The sequence below is a fragment of the Cnephaeus nilssonii genome (assembly GCF_951640355.1).
Source record: "Cnephaeus nilssonii genome assembly, chromosome: 9".
In the NCBI taxonomy this organism is placed as follows: Eukaryota; Metazoa; Chordata; class Mammalia; order Chiroptera; family Vespertilionidae; genus Cnephaeus; species Cnephaeus nilssonii.
Window position 1 is genome coordinate 63,380,660 of NC_137080.1, and position 22,317 is coordinate 63,402,976.

The 22,317-nt window shown below is 39.7% G+C and overlaps 1 protein-coding gene across 1 annotated transcript; it reads right to left on the reverse strand.

The window, feature by feature from the left end:
* Positions 1–59: 59 nt before the first annotated feature.
* DDX43 (DEAD-box helicase 43) lies at positions 60–20,417 on the reverse strand. The gene is made up of 16 exons (XM_079781059.1): positions 20,115–20,417; positions 16,446–16,501; positions 15,380–15,506; positions 14,407–14,541; positions 12,968–13,049; positions 8,686–8,842; positions 8,317–8,435; positions 7,743–7,853; positions 7,316–7,457; positions 6,549–6,649; positions 4,854–4,941; positions 2,997–3,124; positions 2,716–2,825; positions 1,910–2,048; positions 1,211–1,298; positions 60–372 (listed from the first exon to the last, which is right to left on the reverse strand). Exons 1-16 carry the CDS (start codon positions 20,362–20,364, stop codon positions 256–258), a joined length of 1,950 nt encoding a protein of 649 aa, XP_079637185.1. The 5' UTR covers positions 20,365–20,417; the 3' UTR covers positions 60–255.
* Positions 20,418–22,317: the final 1,900 nt, after the last annotated feature.

Sequence of the window (22,317 nt, forward strand, 5' to 3'; positions counted from 1 at the left end):
GGGGGTAAGGGCAGAGGGTGGGGTGGGAACTGGGTGGAAGGGAGCTATGGGGGGAAAAAAGGAACAACTGTAATAATCTGAACAATAAAGATTTATTTAAAAAATAAAAATAAAATAAAAATAACTCTTAAATACTGCTGATTGCAGTAAACATACTAACAAAGCCTAGTTAAGGAAAACAGGAATTTGAAAGACAATGTGTCATTCAAATTTTACCTCCTATAAGAAGGCTGAAACCACTTTTCAACATAGACATTAATAATGAAACTTCTTGGGTTTTCCTTGGGGTCTTCCCAATTTTTTTTCCACTTCTTTTTTCAGTTTATTTGCCTTATACCTCTCAGCCATCGATACAAGCTCCTCTGGGATACTCTGAAACCATTAAATGTGATTTTAGAATTGAGAATATTCTTTTAGTATAACAGCTTTTCCATAATATACTAAAATGCCTCCAAACCATTTCAATCAGAGCATGTCCAGAACTGTTTACATGACATCTTTCAAATGTGTCTCTACATATTAAACTCTGAATTTATCTTCAAGCTATAAAATGAGGCTGATCTTAAAAACACCCACCATTACACACTCCCCCGTTTGTATAGCCCCCCAGTTGCTTCCCAAGTCCTTTAACTTGCCTTACCTGGTGCCACTTTCTTTATGTTCTTTCTCATCTCTAGGCCTGAGTATGTTCCCCTGCTGGAATGCTTAATCCATTCTTCTACAACTCTCCTAACCCACTGGTTTCTTCCTCAGCAGGGCTTTCAATGATGCTCAACTCCATTATATTAGTGGCCATAATTATATAATTTCATAGCTCCTCATCTTTGCTAGGCTACAGTTCTCATAACATTTTTATTTATTTGAGAGAAAAAGGGAGAGAGAGAGAGGGAGGGAGAGAGAGGGGGGGAGTGAGAGAGAGAGAGAGAGAGAGAGAGAGAGAGAGAGAGAGATTGATTTGTTGTTCCACTTATTGGTGCATTCGTTGGTTGCTTCTTGTATGTGCCCTGACCTGGGATTGAACCCACAACCTTGACATATTGGGACAAAGCTCTAACCATATGAGCTACCTGGCCAGGGCTCATAATATGTTTAATTACTTGTTTAATATCTGTCTTTTCTGGTAAGTAGTAAGCTCAAGTAAAGAGAACAAATGAAATTATTTGAACATATGTGATATGAGGTAGTGTTCTAATCAGTTTTATATTCTCACCTGATTTGCTCTTTCCAGAATGTTAATTAATTCATTGGCAACCCTCCAATCATTTCTAGTGATAAGGGTAATTGACACTCCAGTCCTCCTTTAAGGGGGAGAAAAACTCATGTAATTTTGATTTATAATTTATCTTCGTTATTCGTTTAGCAAAATAAAAACAGCTGCAATAAAACCTCAACTCTTTCACAAGCCCAAATATGTATTATACATCAGAATTTAGCATCATTTAAACAGCAATATGGAATCTAAACAGTCTGCAGTTGTTTAAACAGCACATTACAAAGGTCCATAGAGGGGTCTATTGAACCAGAACAGGCCAGTTCAACAGAAATAAAGTAGCAAAACAGGTTATAGGGTGACTCAATTTATAGGCAAGAAAACAAAAGAGTTTTCTAGGAAAAAATGTCTGTGAGGGGATGCCCGGCTGGCGTGGCTCAGTGGTTGAGCATCAACCTATGAACCAGGAGGTCATGGTTCAATTCCTGGTTAGGACATATACCCAGGTTGCAGGCTTGATCCCCAATACGGAGTGTGCAGGAAGCAGCCAATCAATGATTCTCTCTCATCATTAATGTTTCTATTTCTCTCTCCTTCTCCCTCTCTAAAATCAATTAAAATATATTATTAGTAAATGCCTGTGAGGGGAGTAAAGAGGATCCAAAGTTGGCTTCTCATGGGTAGACTATGCTTACTTACCCTGCTCTTCCGGTGCGCCCTACTCTGTGCACATATTCCTCAATGTTCCGGGGAAAATCATAATTATAGACATGTGTGACATCATGGACATCAAGACCTCGAGATGCTAAGTCAGTAGCAATCAGTATTCTCACTTTACCTAAAAAGTAAAGCCAAAAGAATATAGATACATTTTTGCATAAACCAATCCAAGACACATCAGAAAACATATTTTCCCCTAATATCTAATTGGGTGAAGTATCATCTTTAATATTAAAACACTGAAGCATAACCCATGGACACAGACAGTAGGAGGCTGAGGGCATGTGCTGGGAGGGTGGGAACAGCTGGAGAGAAGTCAATGGGGGAAAAAGGAGACATATGTAATACTTTAAACAATAAAGTATTTAAACTTTTAAAAAAGGGGAAAAAACCCCAAACATTTAAGGTAGTGAAAATGGGAAAGGGATATTTATTTAGTCTTTCTTGTTAACTGCTGGCAAGTTACAACACAGTAGATACAATGGTTCAGGAAATGCTCCCTGAGTCATCTGAGCCATGTCACAAAGATACATGCGTCTCAGGTAAATTAATAGAAATATCCCCCAATGCAAATTGTTGCCTTGACATCCAGTTTAAGCATTAGCTCTCTGAATTTGGTCAGTCTTAGTCTGATTAGTATTTAGAGCTCTAACAAGTATAGTTTTGACGTCTGTAAGCTGAGGACAGATCTTAGAAATGGTTTTTATGAAGAGGAGCTGTCACACAGCCAACCACATGCATTGTACTCATTTAAAATGCAACAAATAGTAATTAAATAAATGTACCTGTTTTAAAGTTTTCTAATGCTTTCTCTCGATCGCTCTGTTCTCTGTTGCCATGCAGAGACTCTACTGATATATGTCGGAGAATCAGGTCACTTGATAAGTGATCAGCACTGAAGCAAAAGATCAAGTCAGTGACCTTAAGTGCTTATTCTAATACCACCATCAATTCACTATTTTACTTCTAGTAGCATATCCATTCTCATTTGAAAATAGGATACAAATAGAAATAATGCTAAATAAATCCATGATGACTAAGGATGTAAAAGAAAAAAAATACCTACACAGCTTTTCTGCCGACAAACACTATGACTTTGTCTTTGGGAGACATGCTCTCTAAGAAGGTTTGGACATGAGATCGTTTCTCTTCTTCTGTGGTGACAATTATATTTTGTGTCACAGTACTTACAGCCTAAAAGATTCAAAGATCATAGTGCATCAACATTGACAGGCAAATCCCATACCTCCTTGGCTCACAATAGATCTTATTTCACATCATTGGTTAATGCTTTAATAAACTGCCAACAGGAAAAAGAGCAGGTCCTTACAAAATTATTTCTATTCAAGAATTTGTAGAGAGGTTGGAAACTCTTTTAAAAAAATATTTTATTCCCCTTTTTATCGAATGTATTGGGGTGATACTGGTTAACAAAATTATACAGTTTTCATGTGCATTGGATACTCTTGAATGCTTGGCAGTGTGTTGAAACCATTTGGTTACCATTGTAGGAAAAGAAATACCCATGGGGTGAGGCTAATATTACAAAAACTAACATGAATATAGCCCTTTTGAGTAGAGCCCTTACAACAAAGGAAGATTATTAGCTTATACACAAGAGTTTCCATTCTATGAATATTTTGACAATTTAATGCAAAATTTCAAAATATCATTGGTACCATTTTGACCCACAGATAAAATAGATTTTAATGGTATTTAATAAAAGGAAAGAACCAACTATTTATTCTGCCTTTCATGAAATCTAATAAAGTGAGCCTAGGCAAAGAGCCATTATTATTACCAGTGACTGAGTAAAAAGGGGCAATTTTCATTAATGATTAACTGAAAGGCCAATTATAATTATTAAGTGAAAGGCAAGAGAACGTTATAATGGAAGAGAGATATAATGGAGATCTTTAGTTATAAATTGTATAATTACTAACATCATCTGAAATCACTGATCTATCTTAACTTCACAAAAAGAGAACACCAGGCTTAAGTATATACAAAGATACAGACCTTGTTCAGAACCTGATTCTAACAGGGTTAATAAAAATGAGACACCAAGAAAATAGAAACACTGACTGGATATCCTATGGTATTAAAGGATTATTAAAAGTTTAGGTATACTATGGTATGCTAAATTAGTCTTTTAAATATATTTTATTGATTTTTTACAGAGAGGAAGAGAGAGGGATAGAGAGTTAGAAACATCGATGAGAGAGAAACATCAATCAGCTGCCTCCTGCACACTCCCTACTGGGAATGTGCCCGCAACCAAGGTACATGCCCCTGACCGGAATCGAACCTGGGACCCTTGAGTCCGCAGGCCGACGCTCTATCCACTGAGCCAAACCGGTTTCGGCTAAATTAGTCTTTTAGACATATATACTGAAGTATTTATAAATAAAATCATATGTATCTAGTATTTGCTCTAAGATTAGGGAGTGGGCAGAGGAGACTTGCCAAAACACAAAGTATATTTTGGAAGATGGTTTTACTTTGGGTGGTAGACACACAATGCAATATACAGATCATGTATCATGGAAATGTACACTTGAAACATATGATCTTATTAACCAATGTCACCCTCAAAAATTTAATAAAAAAATAAATGTGATAACATTTTAAGCAATCAAATAAAGTTCTCCATTTGCATTGGAAAAAATATTTTTTATAGTTTTTATTGTTTTTTAGAGAGAAAGGGAGAGGTAGAAAGAGACAGAAACATCAATGATAGAGAAACACCAGCAAACAACTGCCTCCTGCACACCCCAACTGGGGATCGAGGCTGCAACCTGGGCATGTGCCCTGACTGGGAATCGAACCGGTGACCTCTTGATTCCTGGGTAGATGCTCAACCATTATGTCACACGAGCCAGGTCGAAATATTTATTAAAATAGTAATAAAAAACAAACTTACAACTAGGTCCAAAGTACCAACATATACAATCATTGGCTCTTTCAAATAAGATTGTGAAAGCCGACGGACTGCATATGGCCATGTTGCACTGGAAATAAAAAAAAAAAGGGGGGGGGGGAAAGATACACAAACATTAAAAATTTATTCTAAATCAAACATTACTAAGTTTCCTAAGAATGCTACAAATCAAATTGCTCATGAAAGACAAATTTAGTACTTTTCAATAAGACAGATTTTATAGAAAATATATGCTTCACAAAGAATTGTTCAACTTTAGTGAAACTACTAGAAGAAACCTTCAAATATGTTTTTTTTTGGTTTGTTTTTGATAATCCTCACCCAAGGATATTTTTCCATTGATTTTTATGGAGAGTAGAAGAGAGAGGGAAAGACAGAGAAACATCGATGTGAGAGAAACACAGCGATTGGTTGCCTCCTGCATGAGCCCTGACCAGGGCCTGGGCCAGGGAGGAGTCTGCAACTGAGGTATGTGTCCTTGACTGGAATCGAACCCAGGACCCTTTGTTCTGCAGGTCGACGCTTTATCCACTGAGCCAAAAGAGCTAGGGCTCAAATATGGTTAATATACAGGTTTATAAACCAATGGTGAAGGAGATTTATACCTTAAATTCTAATATTTGAAAAAGTAAAATGAATTCAAGTGTTAGATTTCTCTTGGCCTTTATTTTTTAAAAAGTAAAAACCTTGTATTTTTTCATACAATGTCAGCAGGCAAAACTAAGTGCTGTGCCAAAAAAAACATTTTAAGTGTACTTATGAGAGGATATACAAATTCAAATGTTTCCTAACCATATGTATCTATATACTTTCACAGAAATTAGATGGGAAGATTAGTAAGAAAAGAAAGTGAGGGCCCGGGCCGGTGTGGCTTAGTTGGTTGAACGTCATCCTGTGCACCAAAAGGTCACCAGTTTAATTCCTGGTCAGGGTACATACCCAGGTTGTGGGTTCGGTCCCATGAGAGGAAAATGTCTAAAATCAATTAAAAAAAATTTTAAAAAGAAAACAAAGTGAAGAAATTTAGTATAGTTCATCAAGTATATACCACTTTTTTATGCTAATAACACAAAGGAGAAAATGGTTTACAAATCACTTTGCATTATTATTATTATTTTTTAAGATTTTAAAAATTGATTTTTAACAAAAGAGGAAGGGAGAGAGAGAGAAACGTCAGTTGGTTGCCTCCTGCATGCCCCGACTGGGGATCGAGCCCGAAACCTGGGCATGTGCCCTATGGGGAATCAAACCAGCAACCTTTTGATGCCTAGAATGACGCCCAACCAACTGGCCAGGGTGAGATCACTGTGCATTTAAATAACAATCGTTGCTTCCTCAGTTTTACCTTGGGCAAAAAGTACTCAGTAATCCAATGTTTATCCCTAAGGACAGGGGATCATTTATTCAAATGTGAGACCCCACTATGAAACATGGCCACCCCTTTAGGAGTCCCCTCTATGTTTTTATAGAAATCTCTATCTGTAATTTAGGAAAACCAATAGTCCTTGTTACACTGATACATTGAGTTGCTATACTAAGTGATGACAAACCTTTCACCTAAGGATCTCAAAATACTTTCAAGAAATGCTCTGAAAATCCTGTGGGGAAATCAACCAAAGAACACAATCTATTCCACTGATTTATATGTTGTAGGCTAGCAATTAGTCATATACCTACCTTGTCATAATAGTCTGCCTGTCTGGGCGCACATCCAATAAAATCTTCATTATCTGTGGTTCAAATCCCATATCCAGCATCTTGTCAGCTTCGTCTAATACCTGCATTAAAAATGTGGCTAGATTAGATATGAGAGGTAGCTAATATGTATGCTCTCTATGAATAGAAAACTGAGGTAATTTTTTCTCATTTCCCCTATTACCTAAACCACTATTTTAATTTCTCCAGGAGAATATAAGCAGTTTGTGTTTGCAACATAAATTATTTTTAAGTTGGCTAATAGTTTCTAAATCTATTTAATGAAAAAATTGTATCTAAATATCCATGTGGATTTTTATTTTCTTTTGAACTTATCTACATTTTCCAACATTTATAAAAAGCATTAAAATAAAATTATCTTAAAACGCTTACTTTAACATATTAGAGAAAATGAGAAATGTTCCTATGATTTAAAATTATTATAGCCCTAGCTGGTTTGGATCAGTGGATAGAGCGTCGGCCTGTGAACTGAAGGATCCTGGGTTCGATTCTGGTCAAGGGCACATGCCCGGGTTTCGGGCTCAATCCCCAGTTGGGGGCGTGCGGGAGAGCCGATCAGTAATTCTCTCTCATCATTGATGTTTCTATCTCTCTCTTCCTCTCTAAAATCAATAAAAATATATTTTAAAAATAAAATAAAACCATTATAAAATGGACAGTCATTTGAAAATAGTATTTTAATAAGAGTTCAGCTCTTCCGGTATCCCAGACCCCTGCTCCATGATTACCAAGTAGGTTATGCTTTTCAGGTTGACAAAGTTATTCATTTGCAGGTCATTCAATCTCCCAGGAGTTGCAATGATGATATCTACACCTTTTGTCAGGTCTTGTATTTGTCCATTTCTATCTCCACCACCATATATACAAACACTTAAAAAAAAAATAGAGGTTCATGTTCAGATGCCTTTGGAATTACATGCCCCTTTCTGAGAACTATCAACACCCATCAACCCATAGTGGTGTGTCATAAAGAGCCATCTTTGCATCACTGTTATTGACTCCACTGCCCTGGTTACAGCTATATTGAGTCAGGGATAATACCTGACCCATGCTGAGCCAATCAGTTTCTTGAAATGTGTGAAAAATAATGGGAAAATGTATAAAGCTACAAATGATTAAGATGCTGATGCAGGTGCAGACAAAGAAATGACTTACTTTTTAAGGCCTTTATATGAATACTTAGAACATTCAGCTTGCACTTGAAGAGCTAATTCCCGAGTGGGTGTAAGGACTAACATGCCGGGGCCATTCCTTTTCTCTCTGGCTCTTTGGAGAGAAAAACAGACTATTAAAGTACCTGTCTCAGATACATGTACATTCATTCAGTGCTTTTAAAATTTGTAGCGATGAGTGTCAAAAGTCACATACATTCACCATAAGGTGGAGAAATACAGAAAAACAAAAAAACCCAAGGGCCCAAATAGAAGCCTTTTCATTGAATATGGCCAATGCTTTCCTATGTCAAACATTCTCTCACACAATTGTACTGAACATGATAATTTAAATAAATTGTTACCCATGTTTCACCATTAAGACTTTTGGTAGGTACTATCTATTGCTTCCCCAAAATGTTTTGTCAGTTCATACTTTCACCAGCACAGTGAAAGTGCATTTCCCTGGGACTAGGCATTACCTCTTGACTGATGCAATATGTCAAAGAAATTTTAAGTGAATTTTTGGTATCCATGTCTATTAAACCCCTAGAGAATCCAGCTGTAGAAATTCTTACACTGGTTGAGAATCGAGGTGAATAAATCCAGGCATTAAGTAGGACAGTGTCTTCCCTGTTCCAGTTTGGGCTACGCCTATAAGATCTATTCCTTGTAGAACTATTGGCCATGCCTGCGACTGAAATAGAATGATAAATAGTAAAATAAAAAGTGTATTTCTTTGTGTCAAGTGTCCCTCCTATTCCAGTCCCAAACTTCATTCAACAAATATTTTCTGAGTGCTAGAAGTGGTAGTGCAGGAAGTGCTGGGGGAGTGCTCATAAGAGACAGTTGCTCCCTGGTGATTTAACTTCTAACAGATATTGTTTGGGGTTGGGGGGGGGGAAGTGGCCAGTGAAATATTAGAATTAAAGAATTACTCAGCATACCTGAATTGGTGTTGGTTTTTGAAAACCTGCCTTTTTAATGTTTTCCATAACTTCAGGATAACATTGAAAGGCATCCTCAAATTTACAAGTAGGATTGGGGATAGGACGTTTCTCACCATCTTTCAAGTCATCACACACTATATTGTAATTTTCCTTCCTTTAAGGGGAAAAAACAAACACAGAACAAATATTATTGGTTTTGGTCACTTTACTCCCCAGGCAAGAAAATTTTCCAGTATTAGTTCAGGTCATATCTAGAAATTCAATTGCAACTGATTAAAACCAAGCTGTTAGTACAGTTACAGTAAATTGTAAAAACTAATAAATATAAATGAGCACATCTTTTTTCTTATCAGAATAGTTGAAGAAAGAAGGAAAAAAATTACATTGTCTACGTGAATGACCTAATGGAAATTTCATGGAAAAGTTAAGAATATAGCCTGAGCCTGGGGCAGGGGGAGGGAGCGGGCTATAATGGGTCAATGGGAGAAAAAAGGGGACATATGTAAAACTTTCAACAATCAAGTTTTTTTTTTTTTAAAAAAAGAATAGAGCCTGAAAATGATGCTACATGGTTCAAAATCAGATTGTCAAACACTTTAGGGCCTACAATGTTCCATACATATTTCCTTTTTTAAAAAAATTCTTAAAAAATTTTTCTGGGAGAGGGAAAGATAAACTTCTGTGTGAGAGAGAAACATTGATTGGTTGCCTCCATTGCGAATCCTGACTGGGGATCCAAGCTGCAACCTTGGTATGTGCCCTAACCAGAATGCAACTGGTGACCTTTTGGTGCACAGGGTGACGCTCAACCAACTAAGCCACACTGGCCAGGGCTTTATTTCTTTATTTAAATCTCAAAAATGCGAAGAGAAACCAAGATGGTGACATGAGGTAAACACCTGTACTTGCTGCCTCTCACAACCACACCAAAACTACAACTAAAAGACAAAACGACTATCACCCAGAACCATAGGAAAGCTGGTGGAGTAGAAGTTCTACAACTAGAAAGAAAGAAAAAAGCTCATTGAGACTGTGTAGGAGGTGCAGAGGCTCGGAAAAGCAGAGGTACGGAGGCTCGCGAATTGGGCTGGTGACTGGGTGTGCTGTTTTCTTCAATTGGAAGGGAGATACAAGCTACCAACTGCTCTGAACTCCAGTTTCTGGCGAGACTCTGGGGACCCAGACTCCTATGGGGAGAAACTGGACTGTCCGGCATCGGGTCGGAAAGTGAGGGCGGTTTTCTTGCAGAGATGCGCTCAGGAATCATTGTTTACTGTGCTGGGGCACGGGACGTGGGGACGCAGAAACGCAGAGACGGCTGACTGGCAGCCATCGCTGTTTGCTATGCCCTAGTGATTCCCTGAGACCCCACCCTACCCAATTTACAAACCCACCCAAGCTGTGCGCAGCGGCTTTTGCATATGAAAGGCCTGCCCTTTCACAGCTTAACTAACAAATTTCAGCTGGGTCAGAGAGTAGCTGACTTGCACCTCCTTGGAGATCCAGGAGCCAGTGTACCTAGTGGTCAGTGTGAGACAACACCAGATTTCAACTCCTCACATACATAAATGACATACTCAAGAGGCAGACTCAGTGAGCACCAAAGCCCCACTGAAGCAAGTCCTGTCCCATAAGGGTGTCTCCTGCACAGCAGCTCTCCCATTATAGACACAGCAGGTCCTCACAGCCAATTGGCCTAGAGGTCAATTCCACCCAGTGATACCAAATACAATCAAGGCTTAACTACAACAAGACTGTGCACCCAGCCCACAAAGGGGTGCACCAAGAGTGTCCACCTCAGGTAACTGGGGAGGCTGAGCCACTGGGCCATATAGGTCACCTACCACACAAAGCTACTCCATCAACACAGGGAAGCAGCCAAAATGCGGAGACAAAGAAACATGTCACGAATTAAAGAAATGGAGGAAAGCAAACTACTGGATATAGAGTTCAAAACCACAGTTATAAGGTTATTCAAGAATCTTCTAGAAACCGCTGAGAAACTTAGTGAGACCTCCAAGGAACTTAGTGAGACCTTCAAGGACCTTAATGAGAATGCCAAAAAAAATGGAAAAGGACCAGTCAGAAATTAAGCATACACTGTCTGAAATAAAGAATAATATACAGAAATCCAACAGCAGACTAGAGGATCCCAAGAATCAAACCAAAGATTTGAAATATGAGGAAACAAAAAACACCCAACCAGAAAAACAAAAAGAAAAAAGAACCCAAAAATATGAAGATAGTGTAAGGAGCCTCTGGGACAACTTCAAGCATACCAACATCTGAATTATGGGGGTGCCAGAAGAAGAGAGAGAGCAAAATATTGAAAACCTATTAGAAGAAATGGTGACCGAAAACTTTCCCTACCTGGTGAAAGAAATAGACTTATAAGTCCAGGAAGTGCACAGAACCCCAAACAAAAGGAATCCAAAGAGGACCACACCAAGACACATCATAATTAAAATGCCAAGATCAAAAGACAAAGAGAGAATCTTGAAAGCAGCAAGAGAAAAACAGTTACCTACAAGGGAGTACCCATACGACTGTCAGCTGATTTCTCAAGAGAAACTATGCAGGCCAGAAGGGAGTGGCAAGAAATATTCAAAGTGATGAATAGCAAGAACCTATAAATAAGATTACTCTACCCAGCAAAGCTATCATTTAGAATTGAAGGTCAGATAAAGAGCTTCACAGATAAGAAAAAGCTAAAGGAGTTCATCACCACCAAACCAGAATTATATGAAATAATGAAGGGTATACTTTAAGAAGAGGAAGAAGAAGAAAAAGATAAAGATAAAAATTATGAAACAACAAAGTGACAACAAATACATATCTATCAACAAGTGAATCTAAAAATCAATTCAATAAAAAAATCTGATGAACAGAATAAACTGTTGAATATAATAGAATCAGGGGCATAGAAAGGGAGTGGACTGATAATTCTCAGGGGGAAGGGGGCGTGAGGGGTGCGAGAAGAGATCGGACAAAAATCTTACACCTATGGATGAGGACAGTGGCGGGGGGGGGGGTGTAAGGGCATGGGGTGGGGGGCGGCGAAATCAGGTGGAGGGGAGCTATGGGGGGAAAAGAGGAACATCTGTAATCTGAACAATAAAGATCGAAAGTGAAAGCGTGGCAGCTGGATGCCTGTCCGCTCAGACACCAGGCCTTTCAGAAGCCTCCGCCGTGCTGGAGGCTTCTGAAAGGCCTGGTGCACCAGCAGACAGGCACCCAACTCCCCGCGATCAAAAGCAAAAGCGTGGCAGCTGGATGCCTTTCCGCTCAGACACCAGGCCTTTTAGAAGCCTCCGCCGCGCTGGAGGCTTCTGAAAGGCCTGGTGCACCAGCAGACAGGCACCCAACTCCCCGTGATCAAAAGCAAAAGTGTGGCAGCTGGATGCCTTTCCGCTCAGACACCAGCGATCGAAAGTGAAAGCGTGGCAGCTGGATGCCAGTTCGCTCAGACACCAGGCCTTTCAGAAGCCTCCGCCGCGCTGGAGGCTTCTGAAAGGCCTGGTGCACCAGCAGACAGGCACCCAACTCCCCGCGATCAAAAGCAAAAGCGTGGCAGCTGGATGCCTCTCCGCTCAGACACCAGGCCTTTCAGAAGCCTCCGCCGCGCTGGAGGCTTCTGAAAGGCCTGGTGCACTAGCGGACAGGCACCCAGCTCCCCGTGATCAAAAGCAAAAGCGTGTAGGGGACCCTACACTTGCATGATTCAATCATGCACTGGGCCTCTAGTAAAACAATAAAACAATAAATAAATAAATAAGTTAAAAATTCAGTTCCTCAATTATACTAGCCATATATATTTTTAAAATATATTTTTTATTGATTTCAGAGATGGAGGGAGAAAGAAATATCAATGATGAGAGAGAATCATCGATTGGCTGCCTCCTGCATGCTTCACACTGGGGATGGAGCCCAAAACCTGGGCATGTGCCCTGACCGGGAATCAAACCATGACCTCCTGGTTCATAGGTTGATGCTCAACCACTGAGCCACGCCAGCCAGGCTGTAGCCATATATTAAGTGTTCAATAGCTATATATAAATAGTGACTATTCTATCAGACACAAATATAGCCCATTTTCCATCTTTGCAGAAAGTTTTATTAGATAGCAATGCTCTAAAATATATCAATAGGTTACAACCAAGTTTTCATTTTAATATGAAAGGTGTAGACTTCAAATGCAATCATTTCAAATTTTTGCCCGAGTTAATTTAATAACATAACTATACAAATACTCATTTGAAGAAGTAATAAAGCAACCCACCTCCAAATGTCTATTTGCCCTTGTGACATTGACCTTGTTGTTTCTGACTCCATGTAAAAGTTTTTCTTAATTGGAGGTAAATCTGGGACAAAGATGAAAATTCAAATTTTGATAAATAATGACAATTTACATTTCATTGACAATCAGTAACAGAAATCAACCAAAATATCTATCAAGTTCATCCATACAGTTTAGACAATTGTTCCACACTTTGTCAGCCAGGCTTATGCCAGGATTTTGGTTTGTCTTTTAATTACATTTTTCACACAAGAAATATCTTTAATTATAAAATTAAGTATAAAAGAAGCCATGCTTTGCAAGACACAATTATCACAGTTGATGAATCTTCTCTCAAATATAGTAAACTGATTTTATCTTTTCTTTGAAGGTCTATCCTACTACTATTTAGAAATAAAATATATTTATCCTATTCTACCCTCAGAAGCTACCTCATTTTTTTTTTTTAAGTGCCTTCATACCTCCTCCAAACTTAAAAATCTTTTCTCTGGCCATCCATCCCAAATCTCCCCAACTGATATATTGTTGAGGTGGCACTGGAAACAATGTGCAGAAAAGCTGACTGCCATTGTGGAATTAATCATCGTTAATATTTGTCACATATTAGTGCATTAGCTTTTTAATTTTAAATAAATGTATAGCTGCCTCATTCTGAGAGACAAATTTAGTGCTCAAATTTACTCTGAAATTTGGTTACTATGAGATGGAACATTTTTTTCCATATATAATTCCAAGTAAGAATTTCATTTAAAATTAAACAAATTTAAAAAACCCATATCTTCTCAAGAATTGTAAGCTTGTTAAATGTTTTTTCCTTTTTATTTTGTCCTTGTCAGTCAGGATACTCCAAGATCAACTTTTGCTCAATCACAGCAACAATGTTAACAACCCATGGTCAGCATGTTTATTCCCTTCATTTCCCCTTGGGCTTGATTTTCTATCTTATTAAACTTTTGCAGTAAGTTACCTCAAATAAGACAAAGAGTCGGTAAGTTTAATATTTTAATTTCCTATTTATAGCATAAATCACAACATAGACAACATAGAAAGTACCATGCCCTAGGAAATAATTGCAGCATTGCAAATTTGACTATCATTTTTCATAATGATCTTATTACTAAAAGTAACACATTTTAAAGAGGATAAAAACCTCAAGAGAAATACCAACACTGCATGTAAATGTTAGAATACAACACTTGCCTGGCTCAGTGGTTGAGCATCGACCCATGAACCAGGAGGTCACAGTTCAATTCCTGGTCAGGGCAAATGCCTGGGTTGTAGGCTTGATCTCCAGTAGGGGGTGTGCAGGAGGCAGCTGATTGATGATACTTTCTCATCATTGATGTTTCTATCTCTCTCTCCTTCTCCCTTCCTCTCTGACATCAATAAAAAAAATATTAAAAAAAGAATACAGCACCAACCTGCCCACTTTTTTTCCTCCCATTTCAAAGCATCTTCTCGAATTTGGTCCCAATCAAGTAGTGGCTGATCTTCTGTAATAACATTGTCATCTGTCCTTACATCTCTTCGAAAAGAAGGTTGGAATGTAACAATATCTGTTAAAATATTTTTACCTAATTAGTTTCAAAACAAATCCTACCAGTACAAAATCCTCAAAACCATTTTACTATTTTGTGTTTTAATAAACCTGACAATAATGCTTGCAATATAAATATTTAGGATTTTGATGCTATAGTACCATGACAATTCTGGTCATGGTTTTTGTCATCAGTTATCTACTTCAGATTTATGAAATGGAAAAAAATGTAACTTATTGGAGAAGTTAAATAGCCAGAGAGCCTAGTGTCTACTAATACATCACACATATCACTTAATTTTTACTATAATCCTGTGAGCTGAGTATACTCCAGGTTAACAGATGAAGAAATGGAGCCTTAGCCCTGGCCAGTGTGGCTCAGTTGGTTAAGTGTGTCCCGTGCACTGAAAGGTGGCTGTTTCAATTCCTGGTCAGAGCACATGCCCATGTTGCTTTTTCTCTAGCCCAAGAAGATCTGAGATTTTTAAAATACCAAATTTATTAGGCAGTTTTCAAAGTCAGTTACGTTCCAGGGAAGAGACCATAGAGACAGGAGGCCAGGACTAATCTTGCTCTATCATTAATATAAGTATGTTTAAAAGGCTAGTTTGTTTTTTTCCAATCATCTATAGCTAAAAGTAAAACTGCTAGGCTTAACCAAGGAGGTTATGTGTTTTCATTTGAGGAAAATGTATGCTGGAATTCCACAGGAAAAAAAACTCTGTAACAGACTAGACTTAATGATGGCAACCTAAAGCTTTATTATCAGGAAAAGCATCAGCTATAACCTGGCTTATAATGCTGAATGAAATTTAAAAAAAAAATTTACAGGGCTTTAGTGGGCAAAAATTACTTACCAACTCTGGGTTGTGAATTGTAATTTTGTTGTTTTTTAACAAGATTATCTATCACTGCTTTTGCTTTTGCCTGCATTGCCTTGCTACCAAAAATTTTGATTTCTGCTTCAGGGCACCCTTTTATTACCTAGATTCAAGGGAAAAAAGTGGTATGATTGAAGTCTCCTTGCCACTTGCCCCTCCAACAATCACTCAAATAATAGAAAAGTATAAGTTAGTATAATACTGCTATCAATCAGTGTCTGAGATATATTATCAAAGGCTTTTATGCAGAAAAGGTCATGAACACACATAATTTGCATTTTAGAAAGATTGCTCTGGCCACAGTGGAGAATGTTTAGAGGAGGACCAGAAGCAAGATGCTTCTGTTAGGGAAGAATGCCCCAAATGATGGGATTTTCCTTGAGAAATACAGGAAACAGAAAGGACTTGACAATGATGGGCTGGTTGTAGATTATTAATGAGAAGTTAGTAATCTGAGGTTCCTGGCTTGGGAACTTGGTGAGTGATGTGGCTGCTTACTGAGACTGGGAAACAGGAACAGCTGAAGGTTTGAGGAATGGGGGCGAGGAAGGGCATACAGTTAGTCCCCAGAGATCTCATTTTTCAGTGAAGCTTATCTCTCAAGATTTCTACCTCCACCCTGGCCGGGATGGCTCAGTTGGGCATCATCCCATGCACCAAAACCTTGCGGGTTTGATTCCTGGTCAGGGCACATGCCTAGGTTTCAGGCTCCATCCCTGGTAGAGGGTGTGCAGGAAGCAGCCAACTGATGTTTCACTCACATCAATGTTCCACTCACACAGATGTTTCTCTCTGTCTGTCACCCCCGCCCCCCTGTCTAAAAATTAACAAAAGATTTTATTTTTTTTAAAGATTTTTACCCCCATGAGTCAAAAAACTGAGACCTGGAATGGCCCATAGCTTAGGTGAGTTCTTGAAAAGAATGGTAGTATAAAGAGCTTTGGCAGCTTATCTAAGTTACCTCGGTATGTTAATAACTGAGCAGAAATGAGAGTTATGAATGAACTATGCATTTCGGGATTTAAGAACACAGATCACGTACCTGTATTTTGGTGTTTGTTGTACTTTGGATGTCTTTTATTTTTGACCCACCACGACCTGTTTTTAAAAAATAAAGGAAAAAAATTTTTTTAGCCAAGTTGAAATCAGTAAGAAGAATATACCTATTTTCCTCAAAGAACCTTCTCTAGTTCTTTCCCAGATCATTCAAACAAAGGATCCTGGTGTCCAATAATCATTTTCAGTTTGGAAAAAGGAAAGCAAACATTTTCTATTCCAAATTTTGGTGAGTGGAAGAAGGCTCCTTTTCTAGACCTAGATACTAAGGATTTATTAGCAGCCCCAGCAAGCTAATTAGATCCAAGGATGTGGAGAAATTAGAACTCTTACACACAACAACTCAACAACAACAAAATCCAATTAAAAAATGGTGAAAGGTCTTGCTTTAATAGACATTTCTCTAAAGAAGACATACAAATGTCCAACAGGCATATGTGATAAGATGCTGAAATCATTAGGGAAATGCAAATTAAAAATTACAATGAGAAATTACCTCATAAGTGTTACAAGGGCCATCATCAAAAAGATAAGAGATTAAAAAAAAGATGAGATAAGTGTTCCGGAGGATGCTGTGAAAAGGGAACCCTTGTGCACTGTTGATGTGAATGTAAATTGGTGATTGGTGGAACCACAATAGAAAACAGTACAGAGGTTCCTAAAAAATAAAAAATGGAATTATAGTATAATCCAGCAATCCTACTTCTGGGTATTTATGCAAAAGAACTGATGTCAGGATCTCAAAATGATATCTGCAATCCCATGCTCATTTCAGCATTATTCACAATAGCTAAGAGGTGGAAACAATGTCAATGTCTGTCAACAGATGACTGGATGAAGAAAACATGGCATGGACACACAATGGAAGTTTTCAGCCTGAGGGGAGAAAAAAAAGAAATCCTGGCATTTGTGACAACAGGGATGGACGTTGAGGACATTATGCTAAGTGAAATAAACCAATGATGAAAAACAAATAGTGCATGACTCTACTTCTGTGAAGGATCTAATGTAAGCAAAGTAAAATGGTGGTTGCCAGGGATGTGGGATAGGGAAAATGGAGAGAGATTTGATGGGTAGGTTCAGCCATGCAAAATGAGAACATTCTAGAGGTCTACTACACAAAATTTTTCTTACAGTTATAATTTTGTACTGTACATGGTACACTTAAAATTGTTATGTGTAAATTAAAGTTGTATTTATTTTGAAAAATTGGAGCCAGAATCAATATCAATTGTTCTTATAGTTAACAATTTTGACCTGTACACTTAAAATTGTTATGTGTGTTATGCTGTAAATCAGTGAGCTAAAGAGAGGATGCCTTAATTAATCAGTAAGCCAAATTTTGGAGTCTTTTATTACACCAGCGGGTTTAGAGGAATATTGTTTCCAGAGTCTAAGCAAGAACATGGAGGAAGCTTTTCCCTTTTATACACTTCCCAGCCCTTTGTCTCCCAAATATGGATTACACTTCCGGACCTTTTGCAGGCCTTGCTTGTAACCTGAGCTTGTAACTTGAGTATAGGACATTTCAGACAAGTGGAGTATGGGAGTAACCAGGGATGCAGCGGAGCTGCTTGCGAGGTCAGACAGCTGAACCCACCCTCCCTATTATTCAAGTGAGCAAGCGTGTTTTACAGAAGCCAAGAAGAGCAGGGCTAAAATTTCAAACAGCAGTTTTTACAAAATAGAGGAAACATGAACAAGATGACCTATGCTTCATGTGGAAATTAAAGTTGTATTTACTTATTTATTTATTATTGTTTAAAGTATTACATGTCTTTTTCCCCGATTGAACTCCCTCCCCCCAAAGTTGTATTCATTTTTTTAAAAATATATTTTATTGATTTTTTACAGAGAGGAAGAGAGAGGGATAGAGAGTTAGAAACATCGATGAGAGAGAAACATCAATCAGCTGCCTCCTGCACACCCCCTACTGGGGATGTGCCCGCAACTAAGGTACATGCCCTTGACTGGAATCGAACCCGGGACCCTTCAGTCCGCAGGCTGACGCTCTATCCACTGAGCCATAACCGGTTTCAGCAGTATTCATTTTTTTAAAAACTGGATCTAGAACCAACATCAAGTTGGTGCTCTGGAGCACAGTGTTTGCATTTCACAGGTGCTCAATAAGTGTTGAGAGCTTAAGTGATGTTTATTGTAAACCTAGTAGTGGCTTTCGTTTGTAGAGCATTATTCTTCAGATCTTTGAGCCTGAGTCACCCTGAGAGGTCAATTAATCTCTGGCTGGTCAAGCACTAGTCTTATATTGCTCTATTTAATAGCAGCCTACACAATCTGTTCTTTTTTTTTTTTTCAAAACAAGTTAAAAAGGGGGTAAAGCAAAATGTCGTCTCCCATACTTATTGGTCAATTGTTGGACCTCATCTTCAGACTTGATGGCAATAAATGGAGCAGATCTAAATTCCAGTAATTTCTAAATGCTTTTCAAAAAAGAATTTGCAGGCCTCCTGGTGCTTACCACAGGCTGTGTGCTTACACTGACTGTACAGAAATAGGAGGCAGAGTAAACCTGCCCCATATACACCTCAGCTCAGGCTCTTTGTCTGGTCTGAATTGTGAATGGGGAGACATTGAGTCAAGGAGGTTTGGGATCTGACTTGTTTTCACTTCCTCTGGGCAAGGAGTAGATGGTGGCTATAGCTTTATTTGATACGTGGCAGTTCAGCCAGGGAGTGATTGTTGCTCTTTGAAAAAAAAAAAAAAGAATTTGTAAGACTCAAGGTATACTAAGAAAAAAGATGCCGTTTTCAGCAGATAAATCATATTTAAGTTAACCTACGTACAAGATATGGCTAATGATCTGAGCTGCCCTACATCTTCCACCTCCTTATTTGTGGTTAATGACTCCATTTGGTGCTCAGATTGATTTCAGCTCAGATTGATTTCAGCACTGCTGTGTTCATTTTGGGGTAAGCTGTCAAAGGCCTGATCTTCCATTCCAAAGATTTCCGAAGTCTTATAAAAGTTTGCACTCCCATAGGCCCTCAGACTGAAGGGTCCCAGGTTCGATTCTGGTCAAGGGCACATACCCCGATGACGGGCTCGATCTCCAGTAGGGAGCATGCAGGAGGCAGCCGATCAATGACCCTCTTTCATTGTTGATGTTTCTATCTCTCCCTTTCTCTCTGAAATCAATAAAAATATATATTTTAAAATAATAAAAAACTAAAAGTTTTCTCTCCCTAAACAATGTCTTTTTAACCATCAAAAGGTGTGCTAAATGATTTATCATTCTAGTACCAGGTGATAATAGAAATATCACCAGGGATGCTCTTGCCCGGCCCCGCCCTTGCCCAGGCCCCGCCCTCGCTCAGGCTCCGCCCTTGCCCGGCCCCGCCCTTGCCCAGGCTCCGCCCTTGATCAGGCTCCGCCCTTGCCCGGCCCCGCCCTTGCCCAGGCTCCGCCCTTGCCCGGCCCCGCCCTTGCTCAGGCCCCGCCCTTGCTCAGGCCCCGCCCTTGCCCAGGCCCCGCCCTTGCCCAGGCCCCGCCCTTGCCCAGGCCCCGCCCTTGCCCAGGCTCCGCCCTTGATCAGGCTCCGCCCTTGCCCAGGCTCCGCCCTTGCCCAGGCTCCGCCCCTGGCCCCAACCATTCTCCTCTCCCGGCCCTGCCCCCGCACATCCATCCTCCTGCTCACCGATCACCACGCCGACCCAGTCGTTCTTCAATCCAAAGCAGAGCGGTGGTTCCTGGGGGACATCAGCCACAGGCTGCTGGGGGCTGGAGGGCTCCCTCCAGTCGCCGCCTCTGCCGCCCCTACGGCCTCCTCTGCCTCTCCGATTCGGCTCCTCCGTGGGCCTCCATTCCTGAGTCTGGGGCACGGCCGAGCTCCGCTGAGAAGCAACGACCCAGGAGAAGGCGTTGGCGCCTGCTTCTTGCCTAGACATGGTGCCGCGAAGGAAACCCTGCGCCTCCGACGTCGCTCGCGGCCGGCCCGCACCACCCGTCCGTGCCGTCGTGTGGCGGACCTGCCGGGGCGCCCACGCAGCCGCTACTTCAGGAGCCCGCGCGAGGCTCGCCCCGTCCTTGCGCCGGTCCTCGTGGCCCCACACCCATTGGTGGACGAGAGGTTGTGGGCGGGACACTCACGGCTGGACCAATCTGCTCTTTTAATCGTGTGAGCGAAACGTCCGTGCGAATCCCTGCGCCTCGGACGTCTGTTCCCTTGGAGGCGTGGGACGCACCTGAAGCCCGCTTTGCGCTTTTCCCCGCGGAACCCCGAGACGTTTTTAACCCGGGCTCTCAATCGGCGTCACTTTCACAACGTGGTCCTAGGCGTGCCTGAACCAGCTGAAACAAAAGGTTGACGAAACAGCATTTACCATTGCGATGTGAGCAGCGCTCTGATGCAATTAGGCCTATATTAGTTTTCAGCATGTTGGGGGTAATCTACAAATTTAATGACCCACAACTTTAAAATCTCGGACCTGAGAGATGTGGCTTCAACACTTGACCTGAACTACCTGGTGTAGTTTTAGAACTAAGGGAATAAACTGAATAAAATGCCCGAGGCACTCCAATCATTGCAGCCTGGCTCTGCGGCTGGGCATATTATTTCCAGGCAAGCCAGCCAGCTGGGAGTGCTCCTGCTTTGATTAGGATCTTCAAATTGTCTGAACAAATCTCATGTCAATCATCTGTCAAACACGGTAGACATCTATTATGATGCTAGGAACTGTGGTCTGTGTCCAGGATTGAAGAAAAAAAAAAAAGTACTACACCTTCAGATCAAGTGCTGAAGTCACATCTTTCAGGTTCATCCAGGATTAACTGACGAGGAATTAACTCTAACTCTTAATGTGATCGTTTCTGGACAAATAGGATTACAGTGCTATTGGAGCACCCAGGAAATAGAGAAAAAGATAAATGTGCTATGTATTTAATCTCTTTTCTCTGATCTTTAATCTGAAATGGATAATATGAGTGATCTTTACAAAGGAATTTTATTGGATTTGATTTGCAAATATTAAGTATTTTGCATCTGTGTTCATGAGAAATAGTTTGTGATTTTCTTGCAATAACTTCATCTAGTTTGGTATTAGTTCAATGCTGGCCTCATAGGATGAATTAGAAAGTTTTCCCTCTGCTTCTATTTTCTAGAAGATATTATAGAAAATTGGTATAAGTTTTTAGCCCTAGCTGGTTTGGCTCAGTGGTTAGAGCGTTGGCCTGTGCATCAAAGGGTCCCAGGTTCAATTCTGGTCAAGGGCACATGCCCAGGGTTGCTTTTGCAGGAGGCAGCCAATCAATGATTCTCTCTCATCATTGATGTTTCTATTTCTCCCCTTCTGAAATCAATAAAAATATATTTTTTTAAAAAAGAAAATTGGTATAAAATTTTCAATGTTTGTTAGAATTCACCAGTGAAACATTTATGTCTGGGACATTCTTTTTGTAAAGTCATTAATTATTGACTCAATTTTTAAAATAAATAAAGGCATATTCAACATTATCTGTGCTTTAATATAGTAATTCATTTTGTTCTTCTCTCTTCCTATGTTTAATATGAACTCTATTTACTTTATGTCTAACACGTCTCATGAGATAGTATCTATGCTTAGTTTCATTTATCTCCATGTTTCTCGTGTTCTCTACATAGCAGACTTATTATTAAAATAGCAAACACACATGGCAATCTACATCTTGAATATTATTTCCTAATCTTCTTTCTATACCATGAGTCATTTTTTAGTAGTTCTGGGTTGGAGTGCTCCTTCCTGAATATTTCTTTGATTTGGAAAGATGATTCTTAGCATTTAGTCAGGATGCCTTTTAATTGCACCCCCTTCACATTGCTAGCCATCACAGTGGCAGATTTCTTTGATGCAGTGGTGTCTCCA